The sequence below is a fragment of the Macaca mulatta genome, chromosome 9 (assembly GCF_049350105.2).
Source record: "Macaca mulatta isolate MMU2019108-1 chromosome 9, T2T-MMU8v2.0, whole genome shotgun sequence".
NCBI classification, from domain to species: domain Eukaryota; kingdom Metazoa; phylum Chordata; class Mammalia; order Primates; family Cercopithecidae; genus Macaca; species Macaca mulatta.
Window position 1 is genome coordinate 18,683,125 of NC_133414.1, and position 23,801 is coordinate 18,706,925.

The following is a 23,801-nucleotide window of genomic DNA, read 5'->3' on the forward strand; positions in this document are numbered from 1 at the left end:
GTGATGCACAACTTAATCATTATCTATTTGACCTTTGAAACAGTAACAAGCAGCTTTGAAAACATCCAGGAAAACAACCTTTGCTTAAGAAGTAACTATGTTTCAACAAAAGTAAACTGGTCATTATCTACACCTTTCTCTGCTCCCCTCCTTCCTTACGTCCCTTGCAGAGGAGTTCCAGTTCTACCCAGTGCTAGGAAAACTAGATATCCACATGCAAAAGAAGTTGAAGTCTGGACTAGGAATGCACCCTAGTCCAGAGAAGGCATGGAGGGTAGAACTGAAACTCCTCCACAGGGGATGCAAGGAAGGAAGGGACCAAGGATATGTGGCGATGTGACCAGTTTGCATTTGCCACAGAACAGAATTGGCCAGTTATTCTCTTCATACCATACACAAAAATTAACTCAAAAAGTTCAAATATCTAAGTCTAAGAGCTAAAACTATAAATTAACTCACAATGGTTCAAAAACTCTAAAACTATAATATAAAACTCAGAAGAAAAGTAGAAAAAGTCATGACCTTGGATGTTGGATTTGGCAATGATTTCTTGAGTATGATACCAAAAGCGTGGGCAAAAAAAGAAAAAAACATCAAAAATATATAAATTGGAATACATCAAAATTAAAAACGTTTGTGTATCAAAAAACACATCAACAGAGTGAAAAAGCAACTCACAGAATGGAAGAAAATATTTGCAAATCATATATATACAATAATGGGTTAATATCCAGAATGTGCAAAGAACTCCCACAACAGAAAACAAAAAAAAACTCAATTCAAAAAAAAAAAAAATTGAGCAAAGAACCCAAATAGACATTTCTCTAAAGAAGACAGCAAAATGGCAAAAAAAAAAAAAAAAAAAAAAAAAAAAAAAAGGCACATGAAAAGATGCTCAACATCAGTCATCACTAGGGAAATGCAAATCAAAGCCACAATGAGATACCACTTCACACCCATTAACATGGTCATTACTGAGAAAACCAAAAATAACTAATGTTGGTGAGGATGCAGAGAAACTGGAACACTTGTGCACTATGGGTGGGAATGTAAAGTGGTGGAGGTACTATGGAAAATGGTATAACAATGCCTCAAAACATAAAACACAGAAACACTATAAGATCTAGCAAGTTCACTTCTGGGTATATATCTAAAAGAACTGAAAGGAAAAAGTGAAAGAGATATTTGTACAGCCATGTTTACAGCAGCATTATTCACAATAGCCAGAAAAGGTGGAAGTAACGCAAGTGTCCATCAACAGATGAATGAATAAATGACATATGGTATATACACAAACGAAATATTATTCAGCCTTGAAAAAGTGAGAAATGTTGACACATGCTACGGCATGAACAAAACTGAAGACATTAAACTAAGAGAAATAAATCAGTTACATGAAAAAATACTATATGATTCCACTTACATGAGGTTTCTAGAATGCTAAAATTCAGAAAGACAGAAAGTAGAATAGTGGCCAGGGATTGGAGTAAGAAAGAATGGGAAACTACTGTTTAATGGATACAGAGTTTCACTTTGGAAAGATAAAAAGAAGTTCTGATGATGGATAGTGGTGATGGTTGTAAAATATGAATATACTTATGCCACTGAATTATACATTTAAAATGACTAAAATGGTAAATTTTATGTTATGTGTATTGTATAACAATCTTTAAATAATGAATCCATACTTAGGAAAATGGGACAGGAACTGCTTGCTATAGAAACTGTCTCAAGAAAAGAAAAAAATACTTTTTCACGTAGATTTGCTCCTTTCAAAAATTCAGAAAGACAATCTGATGAACTTTGAAGTGCCATCTAAAATCTTAAATAGTATCTCTAGAAAATTATCTTCTTAAATAAGGCTGTGCCATTTGATGTTATGGAGAAATGTAACACTGTTTTATACCTGTTCTATTCGGCCACTACCGTAGAACAAAAACAAAAATGGCTTGCAAGTTGCTATTTCCCTGAGCTGATATTGAGGTCAAGTGATGAGGGGTATTTTGAGGTTTTGTTGTTTGTTTAAAAAAAAATAACAGATTTAATACAACAAATGGTATTTTGGGTTGAATACATGAGTTTAAAGTTACAGTAGTCCAAATCTGCTTTCTACCATGACACTATGCAGTCAAACCACATCGTTCAATTTAGAAAACCAAACAGAACTAAAACTTTTCTAAATTTTCTAGGATCTAAGACATGAAAAACAGAAGGAAGACTTCAAGTTTGGGGTTTTGGTTCTAACTCCCAACATTCTTGGGCAGTGACCAAAAAAAAAAAAAAAAAAAAAAAAAAGGGTAAGGCAGCAACAATACATTTAAATAAAGAAAATACACTTTCTAAAAAGAAGAAAAGAAATTTCTCTCTAGAGTGATGGAACCAAGGGAGGAATAGGTCTGTTTTATCTACTGTTACAATGAGGTGATTTATCCCTATCTCATTATTATTAGTAACTGCTACAGTTTCAAGTTCTTGCTATGTGCCAGACATTGTATGGAGTAATTCATATATCATTTTGTCCTTAAAACAGATGAGGAAATAGTTGTTTAGAGATTCATTTTTATTCAGTGTCTCCACATCCTTACTATTCATTGCTATCTAACCCATTGGAATTTAATTGTATTTGGTTCCATCGAATCCATACTGAGAACATCTAATTTGTGCCAGATTCAGATTCAATGCTATGAATTGGGATATGGCGGTTACTAAAAGACATAGATTCTTGTCTTCAAAGGGCTTGAATTCTGGAGCAGGAAAACAGGAACAAAAGTAAAGAAAGATATTAACAGGGTAGTTCAAGTACTGATGAATGTTGAGGGAAATAAAAGAGGGTGACGTGCCATAGAGTGATGGGGGTGGGGAGAAGTCACTCATATTTATTGTGAGTGGCCAGGACAGGCTTCTATGAGGAGACCACATCTAGGTTGTAACCTGAAAAATAGTGACACTTACTTGCCAAGATCTGTGAAGCCCCTTGTCTCAGCTCCAGGAATTTTTACTTTTCCTCATCCCTGTGGGACCTATGGATGGCTGTGGAATCCATTCCCACTTTCTACACTGTGCTGTACACCCTTCCAGCTGGATATATGGTTTGAGGACATGTAGCATTAATGTCCCCACTGACTCTATGCTGGGACTACAGAAACCACTTAGAGTGATGAAAATATTCTACATTTCGATTGTAAAATCAACTACTGATGCACTCAAACTTTCCATGAGCACACAGACAAAACTGAATTTGAGGGAGAGCTATAAAATCTCACTTCTAAGAAAAATCTCTAGGTAATTACCATTGCATTGGTTAATACCCATGCAGGCTCTTTCAGGACAAGCTTCTTTGTGTTTTACTTATTTTGTGTCTTACTTATGTAGGCTCTTTGAGGACAGGATCATTATGTACCATAGCATATAACACTTTACTTGCGATACTCAAATAGTCACTGCTTTTAAAAATTTTTTAAACCTTCCAAATTTCTTCTATATGTCTTTTATATCTGCTTCTTTCAGTCAACACAATGCTTTTATAATTCATCTGTGCTGTAGTGTATATCATTAATTGGTTCCCTTTTATTATCGAGTAGTATTTCATCATATGGTTATCCCATAGTTTGCTTCTCTACTCATCAGTTGATAAACATTTGAGTTATTTCCAGTTTGGGACTATTATAAATAAAGCTGCTATGAACATTCGTGAACAGGTCTTTGTGTGAACATAGATGTCTCACTGTGATTTTAATTTATATTTCCCTAATGACCAAAGATGTTAGTCATCTTTTTATGTATAGTCACCATTTGTCTACCTTCTTTGGTGAACTGTCTGTTTAGATCTTTTGCCTATTTTTTAAAATTTCATTGCCTGTCTTTTATTGAATATAAGAGTTCATATATTCTAGATACAAGAATTTTCAAATACATATTTTGCGACTATTTTTCTGCCAACCTGTGGCATGTCATTTTGTTTGCTTAAAAATATTTTTCAAGAACAACAATAAGTAAGACACAAAAGACTACTTCCTAAGTGATTCTATATTGTATGATTCCATATGAAAATCTTAAAAAGCCAAAACTACATTGATAGACAACAAATCAGAGGACAGGAATCAGGGAGGAGACTGATTGCAAGGAGGCATGAGAGAACATTTAAGGGTGATGAAAATGTTCTGTATCATGATTGTGGTGGTAGTTGCATGACTGTATAAATTTGTCAAAACTCATAAAGCTGTATACTTAAAATAGATAATCTTTGGTAGATGTAAATTATAGCACAATAAAACTGATTAAAATTATTTCTCTTCTATATTTATAAGTGTCTTCATATATCAGGATGATACAAAATATTAATTTGGTATTAAATTAAATGCCAAGAAAAGATGTCCAATAGCCTTTACATCAATAGAGATGAAATTTATCATAATAAATTTGTTTGAAAGCTTAACAACTTGGCATGGGGTGGAGGGAAAGCTTGACAATATGAAATTTTTGGCAAGTTTAGAATAGGATAAAATAGGCTGGGCTAGAATCTTCCAACCAAAAGGACAATTCAAACTCTCTGAGCTCTGGACGTAACTATTTTCATGATTATACTTTCTTAAAGACCACTGAACTCAGCTAATCTTTCCAGTGAATAGAAAAGGCCTCTAGCACGATCTTAATGAGGACTTCCTCTTTGAAAGGATTTTCCTGTTTTGTTAATGTGCTTATTACTCAACAAAGTAAAGATAATCTCTCAGCTCCCAATCTGGGCATTCAATTACTCATTGTCCTCCATGTTAGGAAAAAAAAAGAAAGTAACAGTCTTTCAAGGTCTGACTGACTTTTAGTGATGAGTTAGGGAATTTTACAACCAGCTCATTCACTCAACTCTAGCTCAGATCAATAGGCAAGTCAGACTGTCTGCATATGTCGACTCTGTGAAAAGCAATATAAAAATCAATTGCTGTTTCCAAGCCACTGTCACTCATTGTTTACTTACTCTATTCAGAATTTCTTCAGCAAAGATGAATTAAAGTAATTTTAGAATCTATGACCTTCAGATCTATATGGTAAATAACCTCCCTTCTACTCCTCCCCCAAGGTAAACATTCTATAGACCTGAAATTCTATCTTTCATTGACTAGTAACGCTCCTGTCTGTTCCCTAATCTAGAATGCATTCCACTAATACTCTGCGTGTGCCCTTTACATATTAGCCATCTATAAGATGATAGGAATAAGAAATATAATAAATTGCAGATTCTTTCCTTTGAAGGCTCCAGTCTAGGGAAGACCACATGGTTGAAGGTTAAGAACATGGGCTTGAAGCTCATTTATGTGCGTTCAAAGTCTGGCCCCATCACTTACTGTCCATGGAACCTTGCTTTTTCATCAGCAGACAGATAATAACAGCACTGAAGATATGTAAAATGTTCAGCACATTCGGTTTCTGGCACAAAATGAGTATTCATTAAATATAAGCTGTTATGAATATCATGTAAAGAAATAAAATAATCCTCACCCTCCTCTATCCTCTCTTGGGTTTAGGTTCCTTAAAAGAAAAAATGATAAGAAGAATTCACAGCTGTCTTTATAATCTTGGGTACAAGGAGAAGCAAGGGCATCCGATCATCTCTCCTAGAAAAGAGGATTTCGGAGCAGAGAGATGAATTGGGGACTTTGAGTGAGGCAGATGATAGCTGACCTGGAGTTAGAGGTGTGAGGCAAAGGTTAACTGGTGTCTAAGAACAAGGCAAGGTGGCTCCAGGAAGCACAGAACAACTCTACATTGGTGGGTAAAAAGCAAGATTCCATTTAAATCCAAGAGTTTTTAAGAGCAGGCAATCCAAAAGAAACAGTATCATCTTTGAGTGGAACTGAGTAACCAGGGTGAGGAAGCTTTTTTGTGGGGTGCTAGCAATGGAGCCCTTGAACAGGGAGGGTCTGCTCTGGGGGGCTGCTCAGCATTTGGAGGAGGGCACCGAGGTGGAGAGTTTACCTAAGGAACCCTTATGCACATTTGTATGCATTCATTAAAATAAAACCCTTAGGGCCGGGCGCGGTGGGGGCTCACGCCTGTAATCCCAACACTTTGGGAGGCCTAGGCGGGCGGATCACGAGGTCAGGAGATCGAGACCATCCTGGTTAACATGGTGAAACCCCATCTCTACTAAAAATACAAAAGTCTCTACAAAAAAATACATGCCGGGCATGGTGGTGGGTGCCTATAGTCCCAGCTACTCAGGAGGCTGAGGCAGGAGAATGGCTTGAAACCAGGAGGCAGAACTTGCAATGAGCCAAGATCACACCACTGCACTCCAGCCTGGGTGACAGAGTGAGACTCTATCTCAAAAAATAAAATAAAATAATAAAATAAAATAAAACCCTTAGGTCAGAACACTGATAACATCAATGACATGTTGTAGACTTTTAAGTTTATAATGGTGTCTGCTGTACTCTTGATTTCTACTCATCAGCCTTTACTTTCTTTGACTTCTTCAGCAAGATGCACACAAATGTATTTTGCATTGTTGCTGATATCATACATGGTGCATGGAATGAGGGTGGTATCCAAATGTCCAGTGTACTGCTCATCCATAATTCATGACCTTCTGACTTCTGCCCCTGGTCCTGTCCCGTGGTCTCACCTTTCTCTTTCTTCCTCATCCTGGCTCCACAGCCTTTCTCACTGAAACCTTAGCTCCCTTCTCTCCCTCCCTCCTTCCTCCCAAACCCACCTGAAGGTAGTTGTAAGAATCAGAATGAACTACTCCTTTCTCCTATTTTTTTAAATCTTTTTCAAGATATCTCTATGCGACCTTTTCTCCTTCTGTGACATCCACTTCCCCTCCCTTTATATTCTGAACGCTCCGTTCTTTGCTGCTCCTTTAAATAATTCCTACACACTTCACAAATAAACATTCCCATGGCCATCAAAAACACAGATGAAAGTTAATCCCAGTATACTAGAATTTCGCATGAGGGGAATTTAGGGTTAAGAAGGGGTCATGGTAATCAGAATATGGCTAAGGACAAAAACAGAGTGGGGAGAGAGAGAGAGACCTTTATTGGAGAATAACGGAGGAGAGAATTAACTCTGCCTGGAAGGGAAATGCAGGCTTCCCAGGAGTCCATCTGAGTAGTTCCCAGGTGAATAGTGGAGTGAGGAGTTTCAGGTAGAGCAATGGCATATACAAAGCTTTTCAGTAGAAAGTAGCTCGGCAGGGCTACAGCAGTGTGCATATGTGGGAGATGAAGTTTGAAAAATGGACAGGAAGCCAAATCAAGAAGGACCTTGAAATATCATTTTAATGAACTTAGATTTTATTTACTTTTAATACTGGAGAATTATGAGAGTCTCTTAGGGAAAAGATTAACATGGTCATGTTTGCATTTTACAGGCATCTCTGTGGAGCCACGTCTGAGACCCAGAGTTGGTAAGGAGGTTAGAGTACATGTTTCTCATCCCCCTATCCCCAAGACGTATTCTCACTCTGTCACCCATGCTGGAGTGCAGTGGCATGATCTCGGCTTACTGCAACCTCTGCCTCCTGGGTTCAGGCAATTCTCCTGCCTCAGCCTCCCAAGTAGCTGGGATTGCAGGCACACACCACCATGCCTGGCTAATTTTTGTATTATTAGTAGACATGGGGTTTCACCATGTTGGCCAGGGTGGTTTCCAACTCCTGACCTCCTGATCCGCTCAACTTGGCCTCCCAAAGTGCTGGGATTACAGGCGTGAGCCACCGTGCCTGGCCTAGAGTACATTTAAAGAGAGGTGACCTGGGGAGGCTTAAGGCAATGGACAGTCAGATGAGAAGACAGTGAGAGAGATATTCAGAAAACAGGATATCCTAAAGAAATACTTGGGCAGTTAATATTTCATTAGAACTATTAAAGGGGGAAGTTGGCTGGGTGCAGTGGCTCATGCCTATAATCCCAACACTCTGGGAGGCCGAGGTGGACAGATCACTTGAGGTCGGTAGTTCAAGACCAGCCTGGCCAACATAGGTGAAACCCTGTCTTTGCTAAAACTAAAAATATTAGCTAGGTGTGGTGGCATGCGCCTGTAGTCTCAGTCGGGAGGCTGAGGCAGGAGAATCACTTGAACCCGGGAGGTGGAGGCTGCAGTGAACCATGATTGCACTACTGTACTGTAGCCTGGGCAACAGAGGGAGACTCTGTCTCAAAAAAAAAAAAAAAAGAACTAGGGGGAAGTTAAGGAGTTAATGCAGAGGTTTCTTGCTTGGAAAATTGGAAGGAAAGAGACGTCATGAAGTGAGTAAGAGAATAATCAGGGGAAGAAGATTTTGGAGGAAAGATAGTTCAGATTTGGATGCATAGAGCTCTAAGGAACATCCACCACTCTTTGCTGCTTCACAGGCCTTACTCCCTGCAAGTGGTTTAATCATCTAAGATGGGAGTGGGGAAGACGTAGAGATGCCGTAGGGTAGAACTTTGCTACTCCAAGTGTGGTCCACGGACCCAGCACAGGCATCACTCAGGAGCTTGTCAGAAATGGAAAATCTCAGGTGCTACCACCAACCTGCTGAATTAGAATCTGCATTTTACAAAGATCCCCCTCCCTGCCAATTATCTGTACACTCATTAAAGTGACCTAGGAGCACGAAGACACTTTCACTCATGAAGAGAGTCAAGTGGTCCCTGCCACTGCGTCTGCATTTCCATTTCTACACTTTTCTTAGATTGAGTCTCCAATTTTTAAATAATTTTCTGTTTTCTACCTCTTTGTCTTGTTTTGTTATACTTTCTGAGAAAGTATTTATCTTTTAATTTTCTAGTAATTTGTTTTAAAATGTTGCTATCATTTTAAATTTGAAAACCCCTTTTTTGTTCTCGTTTCGTAGCTGTAACATCATCTAGTAATTTTTAGATAGTTGCTTTTTGACGTTTTCTTGTTTCCTGTATGGGCTCTGTTTTCTCTAATTTGTTTTTCTCCCATTGGTTTGCTGGTTTAGGTCTTTTATTTGATGCTAGAGGCTTTCCTCAAATACCTATGGATCCTTATATGTTCACTGACATTTAAAAATAAGACATTACAGAGTGAATGATAGGCTCTGTGTGCATGGGTGGTGTTTATAACTGGTAGGCTTTGCCACAGAGTGACTGAATGGCAAACTGACGATTTCACTGGAGAACCCCAAATGCCCATCTTTGAAGGCATTTTTCCCTGGAGACGTTCACTTTGTCCAGAAAAAATTCTTCAGTTTTCTACCTCGACTAGTAAAGGTGGCTGGAGATTTTATACTAAGTGTACAGACTTTACTTACCCTCTTATTTTCTATTTTCTATTTTTTTCTCTAAATTCTTGAAGAGCATCTCATTACCACATTAGTATATTTCACTGCTATTTTTTATACCAAAGTTCACTTTTTATTCCTACCAGCTTTATCCAAATTCCATTGTTTTAGAGCCTTAATAAGCAGTCAGTGGAGATATATGAAGTCCTTGACCATGGGGGAAATTCTAAAGAAGTAAATTTATTGACTTTCTCTGATTTACAATAAAGTCATAATGCACAAATCTGGAGAGCCAGAGTCAGGCAACATTACAAAGACAAGTGTGACAAGATGGTACAGAATACACAGTAACATGCTCTTAAGTAAAACAGCAGGTACCAAACTAGGAAAGATGTCCAAGGTCCATTATGGGCACACTATAGAAAGTGGTTCTACTGGCCAGTGCCAGTGGCTGGTGCCTGTAATGCCAGCACTTTGGGAGGCCAAAGCGGGCCAATCATTTGAGGTCAGGAATTTGAGACCAGTCAACATGGTGAAACCTCGTCGCTACCAAAAACACAAAAAAATTAGCTGGGCATAGTGGCACATGCCTGTAGTTCCAGCTACTCAGGAGGCGAGGCTGAGGTAGGAGAATCACTTGAACCCAGGAGGTGGAGGTTGCAGCAAGCTGAGAGCCGCTGTTTAACTCCAGCCTGGGCAACAGAGCGAAACTCCACCTTTAAAAAAAAAAAAAAAAAAAAGGAGGTGGTTCCACTTGTCCAGCAGGGTGACCTTGGAGGAAAGTGGCTGGGTAAAGGAAGAGACATTGATAGAAGGCCTTAAGTGGCAGGTTAAAGAATGTTAATTTAATCTTTTTAATAGGGGGCTGTTCTTTTATCTTGAGTGCAATAATCCTTATGTGATATTTCTGCTAGGCCAGCTGAATTTATCTGGAGGGCTGGATCAATGTGGGAGTCATAAAAATGAAGAGAGGGTTGAGATGCAGAGGTGCGTTGGAGGATGGACAAATTGGCAAGATTCTCATACCCCTAATGCTAGCTCCCATTACATTTTATAGCTTCAATCTGGCTTTTGTGCTTTTTTTTAGTCCCTTTTCATTTTCATATCAGTTTGAAACAGAACACTGTAGAATTAATCTGGTTTTCAGTCGTTAATGGAAACATTTGTGAATAGAACGATCTTTTAACCTTCATGACACTTAATTCATTCTCTTTTTCAGGGACATAACATTGCTTAAAAGATACATTTACATATGTCAGTTTTGTGATTTTCTGCAAAATTTTGGGGCAATAGAGCATTGTTCCAATTCATTCATTTTCCATGAAGGATTACATAAAATAATTATGGAAATCGATGTACATTTAAAACTATTCTTTTGCTCGTTTCATGGGAAGTGCATTACCACCTAGGAAATTACCAAGTCCACTTCTGTGATGAACTGATCTCTTTGAAAGCACTGTGGTCTTGGCTCAGGGCACATAAAGCAGGCATTTGTTCTCCATGCTCATTACTACAATGACTACAATTATCTTTGAGTAGAATGAAAAAGAATTATGAGTTAATCATTACCATTTAAATTATGGAGGTTTGGCAGAGCTTTTCCTGAGAAAGCAGATTGTTGAGAGTTTAGAGAACTTTTCCACTTTTTTCAATTTTTTTTTAAGTAATATAATCCCTTCACAAAAAATGAGAATACAATAACAAAATTCAAATCCAGAGGGAGAAATGCAACAGGGGAATAGGGCTTCGGAGGAGGAGCACAGGGGTATTCATGGCACATGTATACACATGTGTGCACACCCAGCTTCCTAATTGTAACTCAAGCAAATGTTACAGAAAACATAAAATATGCACTGAAGGGTCTTGTGTCATTGTGAGACAGGGAGTGGTTAAGGATCAGCCATAGCAGAGGAGATATGAAGTGCTAGGATTAAAGGCTCCAAAAGCTAGTAAAAAATCAATAGAGCTTTCTCTACCTCCAACAGCTCCCAGAATGGCGACTTCAGCAACTCCACTGGATTAATCCAAGCTTGGTTTCCAAGAAGGTGTGAAGCAGTGAACCAGAGTTTACCATAAGTGAACCGTGCTGCCATCCTGTTCCAAATCAACCTAAAAAGGACAAAATGAGTTTTCTACTTGGTGACCCCTAAAATTCCCCCAAACAAGGCAGTGAAGTGAAATATTTAGGTACCATTCATACGACAATCAAAGAAAAGTGTCTGATTGCACTCAGACTTCAGCATGAATGACAGAAGAAACGTAGGTGGTAAATAACTGCAAACAACTTATATTGGATCTGATCTTAGGAAAAGGGGAAAGTACATCTTTGTGACAAATTTTGTGTTATATTAGGGGAGGAGAGCAAGAGATGTGAGGGTGTCACCACGGAGGAGGGAAGTAAAAAACAGTTTGGTTCTCTTCTGGGAAGGAAAAGAAAAAAAAAGGAAAAAAAAAGAAAAGAAAAAGAAAACAAAGTTTGGGGATACTTGGCACTCTTCAGACTCTGCCTCTTGTACCTTTAATTGGGAAGACAGACACAGAAGCAGTGCACACAGGCATCTTTATCTTGTGAGAGGAAGCTTTGCATTATGGATGTGATTTACGGTGGGAGGAGTGATTTAACAAGGCTGATGCCTTAGAAAGGGGCACCATTCCCAGGGGATTTGTTAATTGAAGTGCCACATAGATCTGTGGGAAGATTTAAGGTGTTGTTATCAATGGCAGAAAGGATGAGATGACCTCACTTCTGTCTTTTTCAGTGCCATTATTCTAAGATCTATAAAAAGACCTTTGTATGTTTTCTTTATAGTGACTTGGACTATATTTATTACAGAAACACTGCTAAATCAAGCTTTGTCAACAATTCCTAGACTATGTTTAGAAGAGACATAAACAATACGCTAGGAGTTATACACAATTTTGGCATTAAATATTCTTCCAGTAACACTTTTTGTTTTGAGACGGAGTCTCGCCCTGTCACCCAGGCTGGAATGCAATAGCACGATCTCAGCTCACTGTAACCTCTGCCTCCCAGGTTCAAGCGATTCTCCTGCCTCAGCCTCCTGAGTAGCTGAGATTACAGGCAAATGCCACCATGCTGGCTAATTTTTTTTTGTACCTTTAGTAGAGATAGGGTTTCATCATGTTGGCCAGGCTGGTCTCAAACTCCTGACCTCATGGTCCGTTCACCTCGACCTCCCAAAGTGCTGGGATTACAGGTGTGAGGCACTGTGCTCAGTGCTTCTTGTCTTTTTAGCTGATAGAATTATTCAAACAATCCCTCAAGCCATGAAAGAACCTACAATTCTATTATCATACTCAGTAGACTGATATCTAAATCAGTTAATTGGACAATTATTTATTAGGTACCCACTATCTGTCAGCGTCTGAGCAAGGTACTGGGGATACACAAATGGGCATGATGTAGTCTCTGCCCTGGAGGAAAAAAGTCAGCAGGGAAGGAGATTATATTACACAGCATCAAGATGCAAATGAAGTAGCAACTTACAAGCTTACAATGACCAGACTCTACAGTAAAGATTTGAAATCGAGTGTTTTGAAAGAAAGAACATTTTAAATTATAAAACTAACATTATGCCACATTGATGAAAACAAAAACAACAAAAAAGATTACATTCAATTGAAAAATATAAACAAGAAAAATTAAAATGCTATTACCCTAACATAACTGCTATCATTATTTTATTCCAATCTATTTTTAGATGAGTAACTTCACAGTTATAATCATTAGTTATACGTTAGGTCTCTTCCTCTCATCTTTGATTATTTCACATATCACATAAGCCTAATTCCATGTAACTACCTGCTCTCCCTAATAATTGTAAAGAGCTGCATAGAGGAATATGTGTATCTATACATATATAGATATAAGAGAGGCCTCTTGAAGGATAGTTTGGCTAGATACAGAATTCATAGTTGACAATGCCACCTCCTTCTGGTCCTCATGGTTTCTGATGAGACGTCTACTGTCATCCAAATTGTGTCCCTCACCCCATAGCAACGTGTCATTTTTCTCCGGCTGCATTTATTTTTATTTTTGAGACAGAGTCTCACTCCGTCACCAGGCTGGAGTGCAGTCTTGTGATCTCGGCTCACTGCAGTCTCCGCCTCCCAGGTTCAAGCCATTCTCCTGCCTCAGGCTCCCGAGTAGCTGGGACTACAACCATGCCCGGCTAGTTTTCTTGTGTTTAGTAGAGACAAGGTTTCACCACATTGGCCAGGATGGTCTCTGTCTCCTGACCTTGTGATCTGCCCACCTTGGCCTCCTGAAATGCTGGGATTACAGGTGTGAGCCACCACACCCAGCTTCCAGCTGCTTTTAAGGTTTTGCCAAATTTGGGATGTTTCCAGCCATTATTTATTTGAATGCTCTTTCAGCTCCATTTTTTTCCCCTCTACTTCTGGTACCCCAAACATATAAATGTTGGTTCTTTTGTTATTGTCCCACAGGTCCCCAAAGCTCTGTTAATTTTTTTTTTTTTTTTTTTTTTGTCAGCATATCTTTGCCCTGTCATTCAGATTAGGTAAATTCTACTGATCTGTCCTCACGTTCACTGATTTCTATCTTCTGTCATTTCCTCTCTACTACTGATCTCAAATTTAGCAAAAGATATAAATGTACAGATTCAAGAAGCTGAATGAATACCAAACAGGACATTACATTCACCTTGAAATATCTGCCACTTTGAAAGAAATTCATGCCAAGATACATCAAAATTAAATTTCTGAAAATAAAGTTAATGTAACAGACAAAATGTCCAGGAGCTAATCAAATTATCTGTTACCACAGAATGTTTTCTATTTCGGTATTGTATTTTTCAGTTACATAACTGCCATTTATTTCTATTTTTAAAAATTGGCATATAGTGCACCTATCACAATGGTTCTTTTGTTAACTTCTATTTCTTTGCTGAGCTTTTCTATTTTTTGTTGCAAGACAATTTGTAATTACCCGTTGAAGCATTTTTATGAGAGCTGCTTAAAATCCTTGTCAAGTAATTCCAACATCTGATTTGTCTCAGTATTGTCATCTGTTGACCATCATTTCTTATTCAAGTTGTGATTTTTCTGGTTCTTGGTGTGACAGGCTTTTTTACCTTGTATCCTGAACATTTGGCCTGTTATTTTAATATTTTATTTTTAGTGGGCAGTCACTCCATTTATGTTTAGCATGCAAGCTTAGTTTTTGTGGGCTATGACTCCAATGGTAATTTAGTTTTTAAAGCCTTTGCAGTGTTATTTTGGTCTGCTTGGTTTATCTGGTGCTGCTGGGGCTCCCGAATGGTCCTTCATGATGCTACTTTAGGGAAAGAAGGATTTTCCCCCAAGCCGGGTCCCATGGTACCTCTGGGAGAAGGGAGTCTCTGGCTCAGGGTAACAAAAAATCTTCCTGGGTTAGATGCTTTTGGCCAGAGGCCCCTGGGTGCTCATCTCTCAGCACAATATACAAGTCTCAGGTCTGGATGTTTGTCAGTGGGGTTCCTGATATATCCCCCGTGCTGGTAGAGCCAGACTCATCTGGTATTACTGACTAGACTTCAGTTCCCTCTTCTGCAGGAATGAGCCTCTCTGGGCTGCCTTCTGTTGTTAGGTTGTAGGTCGGGAAACACCAAGCCTGGGTAACCTTCCTCTGTTGGGTGAGGGGTCAGATGTCTTGGAACCATGTTGTTCCTCTAGTCTTGGGGTCCCTCGCCAGTGTGTCTTCCTGTTCCCGCCTTTCAGAATTCTCCTTCTGATTCCTCTTGCATTATTTTATAATTATACTTACCCAGAGTTTATAACTGTACTTTTCAGGGAGAAGCAGGGAGAAATAAATCTACACTCTCTTGTCAAGACCAGAAGTCAGAATACAGTAATTCAAAAAATTTTATTTGCACTACTTTCCAAAAGCCAAAAGCCTACCCCAGAATTATTTTTAAATCTTGTCTTCCGGACTTGAGTAACTTTGGCTGTTCCTCTGGGCACAGAAGAAGTGGCAGTAACAGACAAATTAAATAGTTTTAAAGAGAACAACTTAAAGACACTGTTTGAATTCTGAAGTGTGATGCTTTCTATGTAGCTTCAATATCGATTCCAGTATGGTTCCTATATTCACTCATTCAACAAATATTTATTGAGTGCTTACTACGTGCCAGTAATGTTTTAAGTCACTGGGGGAAAAAATGTCTTAACAATCTCTGCCCTTGTGGACATTTACATTCTGTAAAACATGAAACATTTTCCATTTTTAAAACCCAGATCATAACAACTATTCAGTTTATTGTCTATTCATTCATAGGATCGGCTCTCAAATATGAAACTCAACTCATTTCTACTACACAAGGAGTATCGCATTCCATTAGGTGTTTTCAATCATTTTTCCATATGTGAAATTTAACTGGACTTGTGTAAGGAACCAGCTAAGTGAGTAAAATAGCAAATATTTTAGTAAAAACGACATTCATGCTAGATTAAATTTAGAAGGCTCAAATCTGTTAAATGTTGACATGTTTAACCAACCACACAAATATGATTGCAAATATATGTGTGGGTGTTCTTAAATCTCAGTGACTTTTTATAAGATTTCCTAAAAATAGATGATGGTTCAGAGAAGGCCTGCCTTAGGAAGGCTGTTTTAACAGAAGCTGACCAATGGAATGCAGAGTGAGAAGGAAGGTGAAGACGATCTTTGGTTATGAGGCTTGAACTTGGAAGATTTGGAGACTAACCGTACCATAAATATTAAAGTGGAACTGACTATAGAATGGAGAGTGCTGAGGCTGCAAACATGCTAAATTTGATGCAAATTTGATACAACTTGAATAGCAAGATATCCAAGTTAAAAATGTACCAGCATGAAGATTCTAGAATAGGGCTTAGGAAAACAGCAGATTTAGAGTCATCTGGGTGTCACTGGCAAAATGGCTGAAGTTGTAGGAAAGGGTGAGCATCTCTGAGAGAAGTGTCTTGAAAAGTGAAGGGTAGAAAGAGACCTGAGGATTGAATCTTCAGATAAGTCAGCTCCAAGCCTCTGCTCTTCTCTTTCTCTTTCTCTCTTTCACTCTCATCCTCTGACCCTCTAGGTGATCTCATCTGATTATAGTGCTAATTTAGCTAAACAAACATGTTCTCTGTGTACACTCTTATAATTTCAATCTGTCCTGACAAAAACAGAAATCAAAATGCAAACAAAATACACAGCAAATATTTGAAGTAAACACTGAAGCCATGCTTAGGTACAAGCAAAGAAGTGAAAAACCCTAGGGTTATTCAGAGGAGAGTTCTTCTATGGGAGAACTCAATTCCTATCTTCTAGTTTTTGTGAAAATTTCCAGTCTCATATTTATAGGAAAAATGAGATTTTGGAAGCTTTAGGAGTCAAGTGTGGTGTACTTGAGGGAGACTTCAGTAAGTGCTGGATGTGGCGGAAAGCAAGACTCAGAATCTATGGTAAATATAAAGCCAATTTATATGAGAACTTGGGGAATACAAAGCCAAAACAGCTCGTTGCACATGCTCATATTTGTTGAACAACTTTATTTAAAAAGAAAGAAATTCACAAGCTAAGACACGAATGGTGATGGAGTTTGGATCTTGATTGTGTAAGATTTTGAAGAGCATGAGTACCTTAAAATGTTCCTAGACAGTCTAAAGAAGGAAACGGAAGATAGAAACAACAACAAAAAAGACTTTTTTTTTTTAAATTGAAGCTTTAAAATTTTACCATCAAAGACAAGAAATAGTGAAAGGGAAAATGATGCAGACAGGTTGACTCATGCAAACTGAAACCAAAGAACATGTGCAAGATGCTTAATACCTTTTTAAAAGATATGCAAAGGGAGGCTGGGCATGGTGGCTCATGCCTGTAATACCCAGCACTTTGGGAAGCCAAGGTGGGTGGATTAACTTGAGGTCAGGTGTTTGAGACCAGCCTGGCCAACATGGTGAAACCTCATCTCTACTAATACAAAAATTAGCTAGGTGTGGTGGCACGCACCTGTAATCCCAGCTACTAAGGAGGCTGAGGCAGGAAAATCACTTTAACCCAGGAGGGGGAGGTTGCAGTGAGCTGAGATCACACCACTGCACTCCAGCCTGGGCAACAGAGTGAGACTCCATCTCAAAAAAAAAAAAAAAAAAAAAAAAAGGGGGGAAACTCTCAAATGAAAGGCATAACTAGACATCTCGCTGGGTGTGATGGAGGACCAGAAAAGTGCTTGCTAAGAAGTTGATATGATAGTTGTATATAGCACATTTGAATGGTAGATGGGAGAGATTAACTAGTAGACAGAGGTCCAAAGGCCACGTCTTTAAAAATTATATCTCAGTGCAATCACAGGCTACAAGAAAACTGCTGACGCTATATGACCCTCACTCAATTTCAAAGTCCAAAGCTATTACTAAGTCAGTGTCATAACTGGTGGCCTAAAAGAGTCAGAATTTCAAGCCGAAGGCCAAATTATGACAAGGTAACCTTCTGTTCATAACATAAGCAATTCAGGAAAACTCACTTTAATCTTTTTGTATATGTGGGATTAAAACTTGGTCCTTATTGTGTTATCTTGGCTTATTTAGAAACGTCTTGTTTCTAAACTCTTATTAAAGCAAAAGAGCAACCACAGTGACTTTGGTTTGGATGCGGACACAGTTGGCCTGCAGAATGCATCCTTTAGTAGGTGCTTGATGTTAGATGAAATGTGGTTGCTTCTTTGTTCTGTTCTGCTATAGCTAAAATTAAATCAGTTTTATTTATCTTTAGTTCATTTCTCTCTCCTCAGAAGTCTCCAACTTAATTACTCTAGACCTGAACTAGGTTGAGATGGGAGCAAAACCCAGATGGTGATTTCTGCTGAGGAATTCCACCCCTACCAATGCGTTGAATTGCCTGCACTCACCTCTAACTCCATCCAACTTTACATCCCACATGGTAGCAAAACAGCTTTTCAGGGCAACTTAAAAGCCTCTCTACTAAATAACTTTACCTCTTTGAAAAGTTGGATCATTTCAAGCAACAGTTTACCCTCAAATTTCTAAAAAAGTGCTGTGCGGACCCTCACTGTTCACAATTTCAACTACCATTTTTGCCTCTGTAGAAGGCTCTACTTTTTGAGGAAGAAAAGTTGGCTGAAGGTTGGAGGCATTTTCTCACCTTTCCAGGCACAGGGCAGTGCCCGTGGTGCAGGTCTGATTTAATAGCCAGAACACCATGTCCAGGGTCCTCTATGAAGGTGATGCTGTCATTCCTCTTTCTTGCCTGCCACTGAGGATTGTCAGGCTCTGACCCCTCCTATAATGACTACCCACCTCTTCAAAATCATTTTCCAATTATGACTCATTTTGTTTACATTAAATGATCTGATCATCTTTTAGAATTAGTTTTGGTTCCTGAAGACATACTAAAAATATGAAGCAGGGTAATAAATACCTTAGAATTATCTGGTAAGCCATTTAAAAGAGCAGGAATGATGGGAAAAGGGGAATGAAAAATCAGTTTACTGTTAGGTATGGTGAAGATTGAATTACACATTATTCTCTTGAAAATGAGAAGCTATGTTTTCCAATATCTGAATAAACGTACAAGTCCAAATATCAGGAAAAAGAATTTCCAGTGCAAATTTTATATATAGCATTATTACCAAAAGCATATAGCAGATATTCCATAAAATAACATTTTCCAAATTAATTATGCATACATATACATCTGCTAATTGAATGACACTGGTAGATACATCTTCATTAAGATGTGAATTTTATGCTTGTTACTGTATATTTTCAATTATGAATTAAGGGCAAGAATCACCGTCTTCTGTGAATACACTTCCATAATTTAAAAATTCCACAAAGCTACCTTCTGTCTTCCAGTTTGTAAGCAAATGTCTCTACAGGCCTTTCAGGTGTTTATAGTTGGTGAACAGTAACTTGACACTTATTTTGCATAATGTTGCTCAACCAAATGTAGGATACTATAATTATAGCATAATTATTCATAGAGTTACAGTAAAACTCTAAACCATTTTATTTAGAATCTTTCAGCAGTGAAGAGAACCTACATGAAAGTGTGCCAAAATAATTTCCGATTGTTTACTGAAATTTATGAGACTTTTAATAGGCTCTGTCTTTGAACACATATGAAAAATGTAGATAGTGATAATTTCTGTATATGGGCTGGCTTATAGCTTCCCTATATTCATATTTATCTATGAGTTCTGAAAAATTGGTAATAGACTATGATTTTTTTCAATTGCAGTAAAATATACATAATATAAAATTTATCATTTTAACTATTTTTAAATATACAGTTGCAGTGGCATTAAGTATTCACATTGTTGTGCAATCATCCTCCTCATCCACCTCCAAAACTTTCTCATCACCCCAAACAGAAACTTTGTACCCAGTAAGCACTAACTACCCATTCTCCCTTCCCACAGAGTGGCTTATTTCACTTCGCGTAAGGTACTCAAGGTTCATCTGTGTCACCGCATATGTCAGAATTTCCTTCCTGTTGAAGGTTGGTACCATTCCACTGCATGCATGGAACACATTTCATGCAACCATTCAAGGGTGAATGGGAGGACACTTGGGCTGCTTCTACCTTTTGGCTACTGTGAATAATGGTGTTATAAACACTGGTGTACAAATATCTGTTCAAGTCTCTGCTTTCAATTCTTTTGGGTCTATAGCCAGAGGTGGAATCGCTGAATCATAGGGTAATTCTATGTTGAATTTTGTGACAAACCTCCATACTGTTTTCCAACAGCAGCTGAACCATTTTACGTTCCCACAAGCAACGCACAAACTTCCAATTTATCCACCTCAAAATAGTTGATTTTTAAGAAGAAAAATTTGAATTAAAATCTTGTAATACGATTTCTGGACTTGTTTCTTTTCATCTCTCTTCTCTTTGTCACTTGCTTTTATCACAAACCACAGAATTTATGATACAAGACTTAGTTTGATTAGAAACCCTAATTCCAAGAGGTCTACTGAGGAAGAGAGACAGAGAAAGTTAAAAGTCATAAAAGTTAATTCAGAGTGTATGTTGCCACAATAAAGAACAATTGGGGGAAGGGCAGTAGTGTCATATGGCACGGGATCAGAGGGCAGCTTCCTCTCTGAAATCTTAATGCCATGCTACATTCCTCAGCGTGCAAAGGCAAATTCAACTCAGAAGCTGAGAAGACAAAAACAAGATTTGATAATAGCAAACTAAAGGAAAGTACATACAAAATGAAGAAGGAAAAATGAGTTTTGTCCTTCAGACAGACTGAGGAAAATGTAGATAATGTGCACCAACACTTTCTGTACCGCTTGATGGAGAGATAATCAAACATTTAGGATTGTTTTTCCTGACATAATCTTCAGACTGCTGTATAAATTGAATAATGATAATTTGGTTTACGTATCATATGCATTTGTTTAGATGAAATAAAGAAGTGTTTACAGGATTGGAAATTAAATAAAACATTCAATGGGCTAGAATTAGAATCATTATTTTAAAATTAGAAATAAAAAACTTCTTTAATTAACATAAAAATATGCCTGTTATGACACTGCACAAGATACTCATGTAGACACTAAAATTCTAGTGCTCCTTGATTTGTTTATGAAATCATTTTAAAAAGAATATTTCACATATATATTTACCAGTTTCATATGCAAATATACTCTCCATAAAGCATACCAATAGTTTGTATTTTATAAAATACAGTAATATAAATTTGAAGAAACAAGTGGATTTTTTTATAAAATCCAAATTTCTTATTAAAGACAGATTAAAATAATTTAGCTAAATTCCACCAGAATTAGTCCAAAATAGAATTTCAGAATTACTCTCCAAAAATGAAGGAATATCATATGACCATCTTTCACAGTTATTTCGAAATTATTCACATAGGATTTTGATTAGTTTAGCTACTACATGCACGTTGAGACTATTTCCAAGTAGGCGATAACGCTGTTTCACTGTTATCTTCTCAGGAAATCCTAGAAAAGACAAAGAACAATTTAAAGAAATCATTTGTAATCACAATTTCCAGAGATGAAAGGATGTATCCTTTAGTAAGGGCACAGCGGTCATTTCATAAATAAATCACTAAGGTCTCCATGAAGTTTTATTAACAAAAGAGAATTTGGAGCCAAAAATATTCTATAACATTATACTGCCTACACAGTGAGATAGCAACATATCACATTATATGTTATGCTCAGCACACACACACGTACACATAAAATATCCACAGAACTCAGAGAAATCCACGTATTAGTGCACTTTTAAAAAAGCTATGGCTGCCATTATTTCACAGTTCTTTCTTTGATTTAATAATCATTTTATGGATATAATTTGCATAGCATAAAAATCACACACTTAAAGTGTACGATTAAGAGGTTGTTAGTATAGTCACTGAGTTTTTCAAACATCTCCATTGTCTAATTCCAGAATATTTTCATTACTTCAAAAAAATATTTAGTACCTATTAGCAGTCACTCCCTATTACCTCCATGCCCCCAACCATTAATCTACTTTCTGTTTCATATGAATTGAGCCTTAAAATATGTTGTTTTTTGTGTCTGGTTTCTTTCACTGAACATGTTTTTTTTTTTTTTTTTTTTTTGAGACGGAGTCTCGCTCTGTCACCCAGGCTGGAGTGCAGTGGCCGGATCTCAGCTCACTGCAAGCTCCGCCTCCCAGGTTTACGCCATTCTCCTGCCTCAGCCTCCTGAGTAGCTGGGACTACAGGCGCCCGCCACCACGCCCGGCTAGTTTTTTGTATTTTTTAGTAGAGACGGGGTTTCACCGGGTTAGCCAGGATGGTCTCGATCTCCTGACCTCGTGATCCGCCCGTCTCGGCCTCCCAAAGTGCTGGGATTACAGGCTTGAGCCACCGCGCCCGGCCTCACTGAACATGTTTTAAAGGTTCATTCATGTCATAGCATGTACTAACACCTCATTCCTTGTTGTGGGTGAATAATATTCTATTGTATAGATTTACCACATTTCATTTTTTCATTCATTCATTCAAAGACATTTGGATTGTTTCTACTTTTTTGGCTGTTGACAATAATGCTGTTATGAACATTCGCGTATGTTTTTGTATAGACATATATTTTCAATTCTCTTGGATATATACATAGGGGTGAAATTGCTGGGTCACACAGTAAGTCTATGTTTAATGTTTGAGGAACCGTTAGATGTTCTTCAAAGCAGCTGCACCATTTTACATTCACATCCAGCAGTGTATGAGGGTTCCAATATCTCCACATCTTCATCAGTACTATTATTGTTTGTCTTTTCTATTTTAGCCATCCTAATGAGTATGAAATAATATCATATTGTGATTTGATTTACATTTCCCTAATAACTAAGTAACATATTTTTAATGTGCTTATTGGCCATTTATCTATCCTTTTTGGAGAAATATTGACTCAAATCCTTGCCCATTTTAAAATTGGATTTCTCTTTTTATAATTGTTGAATTGTAAGAGTCCTTTACATATTCTGGATACGAGTCCCCCACGGTTGTTTTTACACTCTGCTTCCACAAATTGCCTTTCTCATGTTGGACTTCCATTTGCTATACTCCTTTCTTAAAACAAAAAGGCCCATGGATCCCTCATACGCTGGAAGAAGGCTTTGCAAATATCAGCATGAAAGACTGTCCATGTACAAGAGTGTGCACTATAATGTTAGTTATAATGTCAGGATTTCACATTCAGCATACTCTGGCAAAGCAAAGAAATAAAGGAAAAATAACTTAGGAAAATGTTTTTAAAAATTAGGAGTATTAAGAATAGCAAAATTTTGGCCAGGCGCGGTGGCTCACACCTGTAATCCCAGCACTTTGGGAGGCTGAGGCGGGCAGATCATGAGGTCAAGAGATCGAGACCATCCTGGCGAACACGGTGAAACCCCGTCTCTGCTAAAAATACAAAAAATTAGCTGGGCGTGGTGGTGGTGGGCGCCTGTAGTCCCAGCTACTCAGGAGGCTGAGGCAGGAGAATGGCGTGAACCTGGGAGGTGGAGCTGGCAGTGAGCCAAGATCACGCCACTCTCTAACCTGGGTAACAGAGCGAGACTCCGTCTCAAAAAAAAAAAAGAAAAAAAAATAGCAAAATTTCATATACTTGTGAGGACAGGAAGGTAGAATTAGTTACAATAAAATTGCTTCATCGACACTTGACATTTTATTAACTGCAATAAAATAACAGCAATTACTGTTGCAATTAAACATGATCATAAAGTTTCTATTCTAAAGATAATATCTTAGGTAAGCACATTCCTTATCTAAACTTATTTACTTCAAAGTAGCCAAAGGTATAAATGTACCTACAAACAGGCTTTTAGACTATCCCAGAGACGACCTTTTGCAATATTACAATTACATCAGAAGGAAAGAAAGGTTTGAAAACAAACAAGTAAGATTTGTACAAATTATATCTATGTGTGTGTGCGTGTGTATGTGTCTGCATCGGTGCATATTTCTTTAAATCTAAACTGTTAGGTTGGCACAAAGGTAATTGCACTTTTTGCCACTGAAAGTAACGGCAAATTACTTTTGCACCAACCTAACAA

General features: G+C 37.9%; 1 protein-coding gene across 24 annotated transcripts in view; it reads right to left on the bottom strand.

Moving 5' to 3' along the window:
• Window positions 1-15,100: 15,100 nt before the first annotated feature.
• Window positions 15,101-23,801, bottom strand: part of TRDMT1 (tRNA aspartic acid methyltransferase 1) — a 62,352-nt gene continuing 53,651 nt past the window's right edge. For 21 of the 24 annotated variants that reach the window (XM_077945912.1, XM_077945909.1, XM_077945905.1 and 18 more), the window contains one exon: window positions 15,101-21,214. In XM_077945912.1, coding sequence (XP_077802038.1) covers window positions 21,114-21,214 — 101 coding nt within the window. In that variant the 3' untranslated portion in view covers window positions 15,101-21,113. Of the gene's footprint in view, window positions 21,215-23,054; window positions 23,149-23,801 lie in introns of all 24 variants that reach the window. The other 3 variants (XM_077945893.1, XM_077945899.1, XM_077945894.1) reach the window with 2 other exon arrangements.